The following is a 10,484-nucleotide window of genomic DNA, read 5'->3' as shown; positions in this document are numbered from 1 at the left end:
ATCACTGAAAAAACTTTGAGAATCAAAATAGTAACATCTTTAACAAAACATTAGCAAACCTGCGGAGAGACAATAAGCAGTTCACGTGGAGGCAGGTCCATCCCATCCCGACAGATCAGGCACCCCCACGCATGTGGGAGGACGCCACGGATGCACCTTCAAGGCAGGTGGGCACTTCTCAGCCCTGTTACCATGTTGCAACTTGTACTGAGGAATAATCCAAAGATTCTAGTATCTGTCTATAGCAACTGCATTTCCTATCAGCATGGCTCAGTCCAATATACATACTTAATTTTAAATGATGCCACTAGCACTTGGGAAAAAAAAGTCATTTATTTGCATTGCTTCCACTTCTCTACTGTAGTGTTAGGACCCGACATAAGCATCGCTCTTCTACTTCCTATTTACAGCTCATTCAGAATATTACTACAAATACAATATACAATTTTTAAAAACTTCTGGGGAAATGTCGTCTTTGTTTTTCTTTCCTCTTTATAGGTTTCTCAAAATCATTCAACTTAAATGAAAATTTACATGGACATTTTCTGTACACATCCGAAAGGGCAGAGGTTACACTGGTAAAAGCCAAAAGAATTTTGCACGGATACAATAAAATACAGAAAACAGAGAGTATAGAAGATGTTATTTGGGGTACAAATATAAACAATACAGTACCATTTGAGTAATTTAGCAACATAACACTCATACTTTATAGAAATAAAACTGCAAACCTGGAGAATGCTCTGACAAATATTAAACATTATATATACAATGAGGTAAATGTACCTTGGTCTCTTGAGAGGTAATTTAAGTTTAAAGCAATTGACATTTTGAAGCATCTCCTTGACATAGAAAGAAATATCAAACACCCCATTCCATTGGCACAAGGTGAAAAAGGGATATCAAAACACGGTTCACGATATTCAATTCATAAATCTTGTTAAAAAATAAAAACAAATTCACTTAAGTTCTTTTTAAGTTTTAAGAAACAGGTTGAATATTATTAACCACATTCTTAGAAGTTTACAATTACAAGTAAGATTGCATAATGGTGTGGAAAAGCTTGAATGTACTGACAATCCTCAGAATGACTTAGAATCCCAGCACTGCCGGAAGGGGCCCGTGGGTATTTCAGCGTTCTTAATCACACTCAAGAAGCTACAGATTACATCTCCAGACCTATTCTTTAGGATCTCAAAAATATCTGAATTGGCATTTCCTGCCAAGCTGTAACAGAACCACTGTTTGGAAATTCCATCATTTGGAGCCAGAACACTGCCACAGTCAAGAAACAAAAAGAAACAGTTGACTTATAATCACTCTTTCGGTGCAAGGATAAAAATAAACTCTTGATATGACAGGTCTACTGGGATACTGATTTTGTTCTGCATTTTAATTGGCAATAGGCCATCTTGTTTCACAAAACAGTCTAAGTGGGACAGTTCGCGATGTAGAGGGGGAACAGAAGGTAGCTCACGCACGAGCTGATCACTAAATGTCGTAAGGAGAACTGAAATTTGGAAATCTTGATGGCCATGGCACTGTGCACTGACTCGAGGCACTTCTTGAGCATTATCATTACAGCAGAATCACAGGCTCCCTTCTTCAGACCTTACCCTGTCCTACAGCAGGTAGGATCGGCCACTGCTTCTGGCACAACTCCTATTGCCATACTGCCACCTTGCTGCCTTCCCACTCCCTGGCCATAACGAAGTCACAACAAGGCAGCCAGTAGGGCCATCACCCACCCAATCTCCAAACTTGGGAGAGCCCTCCCAGCAACACCCCATGACTCGAAGAAATGGAAGCACGTCCTACGTTTCCATCAACCATTTAGATACCAAAAGCAGCTATTCAGTCAAAAGGCTGCTGAAGGGATATGGGCAGGGCATGGTGGCGGCAAGGCAATGGTCTCTGAGCAGGAAGGCCGGTTGAGAAAACTAAGCTGAAGTTATAAAGGAAGGACCGGGGACACCTGTGCCCCACTGGGTCGTACCTCCCTCATCCCCAGTCCTCCGGGGTACTGACAAAATGGACGTGGACAGGTAACTGGTCTGAAGGTACATTTTAAGCCAAGTTTAATCTTGGAAGGTGAACGTCTGAAGACAGGCAGCATAAACAAAGGCTTGTGTTTCTGAGTGACAAAATTAACACTCTAGTCAAACTTATCTGCAGTTATGGCCGTAGCAATCAGGATCTATTTCACCTTTTAAGTGACTTCTGTTTCCAATATTAGCCAAATGGGGTTTATCAAACTCATTAGCCAAAAAAGGAATTTGCTGCAATAATAAACCCAATTTAGAACTAAACTCCAACTTAAAAAAAAAATTCCCTGACTCCCCAAAAGTACATTTTATTCACTTAGGCAAGAACAGTATAACTGCAACTCAATCTTTGATTCAATAAAGAATATCTTCAGTAAAAGTTGATTACTTTACCTTATAGGAAAGTGAGAAATTATGTATCACAATTTCAAATCAGACAAGAGCTTTTGGTATGTTCTTAAAATTATATAAAAATAGTTTTAGCATTGGTCCCCTGGATTTCATAAAGCAGATCTGGTAGGCTTAGAAATGGCCAAAAAAAAAAAAAAAAAAAAAGGTACTTATAATCACAGAGCTAGAGTTTATTAAACAGGAAATCTAACATATTTATAAAAACAAACCCCTCAAACTCATTCATTTGCTTTGACAAAATTAAAATCATGGCAACTACAGAAAAAACTCAGATTTGGAGTCAAAATATTAACCTCTAAGCACATTTTCCCCATGATGTTTTTAAACACATGAAATTGACACTAAATTCCTATGTATATGTCATTCATTCTAAAATTACTTTGGCTTTAAGACCAAATAGTCTTTCAAATTTATTCTATGTATAAGAGATAAGACATTATCAGAATGCAGCCCAGTCAGTGTAAATGGCCACTATCTCTTACTGACCAAAATACTGTAAAGGTTATTCTGACCCTTTCATTTAGAAACTGATAGCAGTATAAAGTCAATGTCTTGCCTCATTGCTATGATAGTTTTTTCTCTCCCGTCAGAATAAGATCACAGTGATAAAGAGAACTCTGAAAATTATAAAAGCCCTAAAGGACTTTTAGCACTGGAAGTAAAAACCAGTTATTGTAAGTTAGTTTCAAGTTAATGTGAAGACCATGACGAGTTTGCTTGAGACATTTAATTTGACTAAAAACATCTGTAAATGGAGAACCTATACTCAGAATGTTCTTTAGCTACCACTCCCAAAAATCAAGGGTGTACTGAACTCGTTACATAACCATGGAGATTAAGCACTTGTGCACAGTATGCGCACACGGAGGGAAAGACTGAATTAGAAGCTGCCTTCTTCAAAGGGTAGTGAGACTCCAGAACTACACGAACTCTGACCTTACTTACAAAGACAGAAAGCCCACTGAACACTGACTCCGACATGACGAATGTGATTCTCTTGCACACCTGTTAGCTATTCAAATTATTAATTACTTTTACCTTCCTAGAAAAAAACCTATTATTTAACATCAACCATATCCTAATTTTAAATGTAATTCATCTCTTAAAAAAATAACACTGTCTTTGATCAGATAAAGAAAAAAATGGCTTACAGAATGCCACACAACTTTTCACAAGCAGCTAGACAAATTTTCCCTTTTAGAAAAATTAGTCTGTAGGCTACAAGTTTTAAATTATTAAAGTACTATAAGCATCTAGAGTGCCACTTGACTTAAGGTATACTTAGACAACACAATTTAAATGCAAAAGCTTGAAGTGAGAATATTCAGATATGACCATGATAACATTTACCAATTAATGCCACTTCATTTCTTTAGTGGTTTAAGCACATTTTGGTAGGAGAAAGGCATTTTCAAAATGGACTACCAAATGACATACTACAAAAATTCCTCCAAAAAACTAGACAGAGAAAGTCTGGGCTACCCAGATAAATAAACTTCTTGAATTAAAATACTACAGGTTTTAAGACACACAGACTTTAAGCAATTCTATTCATCTCCATTAGAAAGACACAGAAGCGGCACTTACTGGTATAGTACAATCCCATTTTGAAGGCATGTAATGTTCTGAATATGTGAAAGAACAGTAATAGTATACAAAATACAATTGCATAAATTATGTTCCTCACTACTATATGAGGTCATTTTTAGACTCAAGATAAGAGTTTTATAAGTGTTAGTTTTAAGATCCTGAAAATTATAGACCAGTACATTCAAAGTCTGAATCAAGGAAACTCTTTAGTGGTTCAGAATCCTCTGAGAATGTACTAACCAGGAATAAAATCACTTTCTTGAAAAATAAGAAATGTTTCGTGTAACTCAACAATCCAGCTCCTTTACCCTTAAAGATGATCTTCAGCACAGCAGAGTTAACCTAAAGTTAAGATCAGCAATCATCTTTAAAAAAACAAAACAACAACCAAGTTTTGTGTTAATAAAAAATAAAGGTAGACTACACAACACTTTGTAACTGTCCTGGGAAAGAAGTGTTCATAGTGCAGAGAAAGGACCCACATGGCTGTTTCCTGGGTCCAAAGAAATCCTGGGGAGTTTCTCATTGACCTTATTACACTGTCGCAAAAGGAAGCAATATCCTTCTATTCCCTCTCAGTGAGGTAGAACAGCTGACCTCCCAAATTAAAACCCAGGAGCAGATCTGAAGAAAAGCAGAGTTCAGGCGAAGCCGCAGAACTACATTTTAATGCCTTCCTGTTGACTGAGTTGTGACAATGTTTTCTTAATCCTCAAAGCTGTAAGTCTAGCAGCTCCGTTGGCATACCAACATTCTCTCATAATTTTAGCCATTACTCTCAAGGCCTGCAAGAAAATAGAAGAAAAATTATAGTTAACACATGCACCACTTTCCATTCATCTGGATTAGATCTTGACTCTGTACAGTTTCTTTCCAAGTGACATACGTTCAAGTTTTTGTTTGTTTCAGCATTATCTGTAATAACAAATGAATAGAAACCTCCTCAATTCCCTTCAGTAGGGTACTGCTGTCAGCAGCTGGAAAGCAGATGGACAAGGGGTGACTTACTTATTAGCAGACCTAAAAAATCTGAATGCTAAACCAGAGTTGTACATGGCAAATAATGAACTTGACTCACACTGAAACGCCCCCAAAAACCGAGGAATTAACTGCACTGAGTTCCTCTGAGGTGAAGAGCAAACTAAAAATAGGATCAGCCAAAACAGCTGGAACCCCAGATCCTTGCCCCTCCCTGAGCATCACATAGTTGGGTGACTGCAGCCCCCCACCGGCAAAAGACTAGAGATTTGTATCTGAGAGGGTAAAGCAGAGATTTCTGACTTGGGGAACATGGGGGCAAAGTTCCATACTGACAACTCACTAAATGAGAAGACCATAAGCTTTCTCCCCAAAACACAGGCCACAACCTGTAGACACTCCTCCAGGCAAGAGACTGTAAGAGTCCTCTCTGGGGAATGCGAGCCCAAGTGGAAAGACCGGAAGATACTGCCATCAGTGGCTCTCCAAGCGAGTAACCCAGTTAGATCACCCTAAAGATCACAGGTGATAAGCTCCCTTCATGTGCACAAAGCTTCCCATCGGCTTTTAGCATCCTATTTTTAAACATGAAGAGAGCAGGAGTTTGATTAGACACCAGAGAAAGCAATATGAATGCAGAAGCTGATACAGAACAAAGCAACTTGGAAAAAACAGTTGTACAGAGAAGAAAACATCAACAACTTATCATTAATATCCTTAAGGAGATAAAAAAAAATGTTCATGTTAGATTTACCATCGATGGTTTTTTTGCTTCTTGTTTGACTTTGGAAAAACTTGACAGAAGAATTGGAAAATAAACCTGATAAAAAAAGATAAAAGTTGATAAACCTCCCGGAAAGTGTAGAAAAAACCAGAGATGGAGGAAAAGACAAGAAAATTAGAAGGCCTCTTCAAGAGGTCTACCATTCATAAGTAGACTGTAAGAAAGAGAACAGAGGAGGAGGAGGCGCCTGAATGGCTCAGTCGGTTAAGTGCCTGGCTTCAGCTCAGGTCATGATCTCATGGTTTGTGAGTTCAAGCCCTACATCAGGCCCTGCACTGACAGGGCAGTACCTGCTTGGAATTCTCTCTCTCCCTCTCTGTTACTCTCCCACTCATGCTTTCTCACAGTCAAAATAAATAAACTTAAAAAAAAAAAAAAAAAAGAACAGAGGAAAATGGAAGAGAACAAATCAAAGAAATACTTCAGGGACATTTTCTAGAAATGAACATTTGTTTCCAGATAAAAAGGATCAAGTTCCTATCACATACATATACTCATTCAACAAAATAATAAATTTACTGACAGCCTACCATCTACCAGATCCATCCTAGGTACTGGGGATACAATAGCGAGCAAACAGACAAAATCCCTACCCTCATAAAGCTCACATTCTAGAGAGCCAAAGCATATAATTAATAAGTAAGTAAAATACATGAACGGGCAGTGGTAAGTGCTATGGAGAAACATCATTTAGGGAAGCAGATAAAATATGCCAGGGAAAGAAGATGATATTTGAAATGGGTATAACAAGGTAACGTCTGAGCAGAGACTTAAAAGAGGGAGGAACCTGAATAAACCAGAAACAGGAAGTCATGCAGCCAGGAAAGAATATTCACCATAACAAAGGGAAAGGTAATCCCAGGACCAAAGGTGAGGGATATCCCAAGGGGAAAGCTGCACAGTGGGCCTAGAGAACTATAAGTCCAGACTGGAAAGTATCAGAAGATTTTGCAAGACATTTCTTCAGTTATTCTATCAGTTTCATGTTCTTACTGTGTTTCAACTATTGAGAGGAGATTCATAAAACCCTACAAAAGTGAAAGACTGAATTAGTATAAAGTACATATAAAACTAACCAAATTGAGAAAAACAAAAATGACAGCGATGCCATTAATTCAGCAAATTGCATGTGTGCTCTTAATGTTAACTGCTGACTTTTCCTCATGCTTAAAAAGCCATCTGTTTAGAGGCGCCTGGGTGACTCAGTAAAACTAAGGCTTCTGACTCTTGTTTTCAGCTCAGGTCATGATCCCACGTTCGTGGGATCAAGTCCCACGTCAGGCTCCACTCTGAGCATGGAGCCTGCTTGAGATTCTCTCTCTCCCTCTGCCCCTCTCCGCAGCTCACGCTCATACTCTCGCTCTTTCTCTAAAAAAAAAAAAAAAAAGCCATCTGTTTAATAATGTGCTCTACTTAATGAGTGCATGAATACTTCCAAGTACTCTTGATTTCAGCTCAGGTTATGATCTCACAGTTCATGGGATCAGGCCCTTCACCAGGCTCTGCACTGACAATACAGAAACTGCTTGGGATTCTCTCTCTCTGGCCCTCCCCCACTCACACTCTCACTCTCAAAATAAATAAATAAATAAATCAACTTGAAAAAATTTTTAAAAATCTGTTGCAGTTCTATACACTAATAATGAAGCAGCAGAAAGTGAAATTAAGAAAACAATCCCATTTACAATTGCACTGAAAACAATAAAATATTTCAGAATAAACTCAACCCAAGAGGTAAAAGACCTATACTCTGAAAACTATAAAACACTGATGAAGGAAGTTCAAGATGATACAAAGAAATGGAAAGACATTCCATGTTCATGGGATGGAAGAACAAATATTGTTAAAATGTCTATACTACGCAAAGCAATCTATACATTTCATGTAATCCCTCTCGAAATACCAATAGCATTTTCATAGAACTAGAACAAACAATCCTAAAATTTGTATGGAACCACAAAAGACTCTAAACAGTCAAAGCTATCTTGAAGGAAAAACAAAAACAAAAACAAAAAAACCAAACTGAAGTATCACAGTTCCAGATTTTAACTTATATAACAAAGTGGTAGTAATTCAAATAGTATGGTACTGGCCTAAAAATAGACACACAGAGATCAAAAGAATAGGACAGAAAACCAAGAAGTATACCTATAATTATTTGGCCAATTAATCAACAAAGCAGGAATGAATACACAATCAGAAAAAGACAAATGGTGTTGGGAACACTGGACAGTCACATGCAAAAGAATGAAACTGGACCACTTTCTTTCATCATGCACAAAAATAAACTCAAAATGGATTAAAGACCTAAATGTAAGACTTGAAACCATACAAATTTTTGAAGAGAGCATGGGCAGTAATTATCTCTGATATTGGCTGTAGCAATATTTTTCTAGATATGTCGTCTGAGGCAAGGGAAATAAAAGCAAAAATAAACTATTGGGACTACATCAAAATAAAAACCTGCACACCAAAGGAAATAATCAACAAAACTAATGGGAGCGGATATTTTTAAATGACATATCTGATAAAGGGTTAGTATCCAAAATATATAAAGAACTGATACAACTATATACCCCCCAAAATAATCCAATTAAAAAATGGACAGAAGAAATGAATAGACATTTCTCAAATAAGATATACAGACGACTACAAACACAAGATGCTCAACATCACTCATCATCGGGGAAACGCAAATCAAAACTACAATGAGCTATTACCTCACACCTGTCAGAATGGTTAAAATCAAAAAACCAGAAACAAGCATTGGTGAGGATGTGAAGAAAAAAGAACCCTCTTGCACTACTGGTGGGAATGCACTATGGTGTAGCCACTTTGGAAAATAGTATGGAAATTCCCCCCAAAATTAAAAAGTGAACCACCCTACGATCCAGGAATTGCACTACTGGGTATTTACCTCAAAACTACAAAAAACACTAATTGAAAGGGATACATGTACCCCTACATTTATTGCACCATTATTTACAATAGCTAAACTATGGAAGCAACCAATGGATAAATATTATTCAGTCACAAAAAAGAATGAAATCTTGCCATTTGTAACAACATGGGTGGATCTAGAGGATATAATGCTAAGTGAGATAAGTCAACCAGAGAAGGACAAATACCATATGCTCTCACACGTATGTGGAATTTAAGAAACAAAACAAGAAAAAAAATGAGAGACAACCAAGAAATAGACTCTTAACTACAGAAAACAAACTGATGTTTACCAAAGGGCCAGTGGATGGGGGTATGGGTTAAATAGGTGATAGAGATTAAGGAATGTACTTATCAAAAAAAAAAAAAAAAAAAAGAGAGAGAGAGAGAGAGATGGTGAACTTAAATTCAACCAGACCGGTAAGTGCATTAGGATTAAACACTCCATGTAAAAGACAGATACAAAAATAGGTAGATAAAATAAAATGCAGATGCCTTGGTTCATTGGTAGATTTAAACACTATTCTGATACACTGACAGCCTCTGCAAATGTTCCATGGCCCTTTTGATGGACTTGAGATTGAACATGAAAACTGTTTTTCACTCATTGGTTTAATTGCCATGAAAAAAAAAAAAAGAAAGGAAGGAAGGAAGGAAAGAAGGAAGGAAGGAAGGAAGGAAGGAAGGAAGGAAGGAAGGAAGGAAGGAAGGAAAAAAGAAAAAGAAAATTCTTGTGTCTATTTTCCTTAAAAAAAAAGAGGCAAATTTCCACTTAAGAAGCAGAAACAGTTTAGAAAATTGTATAGTATCCAAAAGAAATACTCACTTCACAACTCTGCCATCTGTTTGGAATATTTGGCCTTAACTTCTGTTCACAAACAACTTTTCTCATTTCTTCAACTGATGGATCAGAAGGTACAAGATCATAATAAGGCAGCTGGTAATCTTCATGAATTCCTATATTGGTTAAAAACAACAACAACAATTTTGAAGAATTTATTGATAATGCCAGACCATTCTTTGTCCAGACAGAAAAGGAACACCTGAGAGTCCTATTCAGGGTTCCATTCATGAATTAGCTAAGTGCTTATGGCTTGGTCTGTCTCATCCACATCTGCATCAACAACCCATCTTTCTGAGTTGGTACTGGGTCCAGTACAGCTTGCAACTAAATATCACCATGGGATCAGCAAACACTATTTTTTTTTTAACATTTATTTATTTTTGAGACAGACAGAGACAGAGCATGAATGGGGGAGGGTCAGAGAGAGAGGGAGACGCAGAATCTGAAACAGGTTCTGAGCTGTCAGCACAGAGCCTGACACGAGGCTCAAACTCACGGACCGCGAGATCATGACCTGAGCCGAAGTCAGACACTTAACTGACTGAGCCACCCAGGTGCCCCATCAAAGGCTATTTTGGTGATGGTTAACCATGAGCTATGTTGACCAGATTGACAGTTTCCTATAGAACTCTATGGTACAAAAAATGAGAGTTTTTATTCTGTGAGCGCTTACCCTCTCACTTGGCACAGGGATCTACACTCTACCACGGAGATGTAAATCCTACAAGCAAATCGGAGGTGCAAGTCCTTTACCTCTACTTGGATCTGTCTTCTTCACTACAAGAGACATGCTCCCCCTCTTACTGTTACATAAACTTGAGACCTTAGTCTCAACCAAGCCTGGGCCCCCAAGAATAAGAAACTATTCCTCAAGTAAATATGGGAGTTTCTC

At 37.8% G+C, this 10,484-nt stretch overlaps 1 protein-coding gene across 4 annotated transcripts in view; it reads right to left on the bottom strand.

Annotated features, from left to right (window-relative positions):
* Positions 1–316: 316 nt before the first annotated feature.
* The window catches only part of TGFBR1 (transforming growth factor beta receptor 1), a 56,240-nt gene continuing 46,072 nt past the window's right edge, over positions 317–10,484 (bottom strand). For all 4 annotated transcript variants that reach the window (XM_040481805.1, XM_040481807.1, XM_040481802.1 and 1 more), the window contains exons 8-9: positions 9,575–9,705; positions 317–4,831 (exon numbers count right to left, since the gene is read on the bottom strand). In XM_040481805.1, coding sequence (XP_040337739.1) covers positions 4,706–4,831; positions 9,575–9,705 — 257 coding nt within the window. In that variant the 3' untranslated portion in view covers positions 317–4,705. The remainder of the gene's footprint in view (positions 4,832–9,574; positions 9,706–10,484) is intronic.

The sequence above is a fragment of the Herpailurus yagouaroundi genome, unplaced genomic scaffold, assembly GCF_014898765.1.
Source record: "Herpailurus yagouaroundi ecotype Mexico unplaced genomic scaffold, PumYag 160, whole genome shotgun sequence".
NCBI classification, from domain to species: Eukaryota; Metazoa; Chordata; class Mammalia; order Carnivora; family Felidae; genus Herpailurus; species Herpailurus yagouaroundi.
Note: the sequence above shows the minus strand (reverse complement) of the source record. Positions and strands in the feature narration are given on the sequence as shown.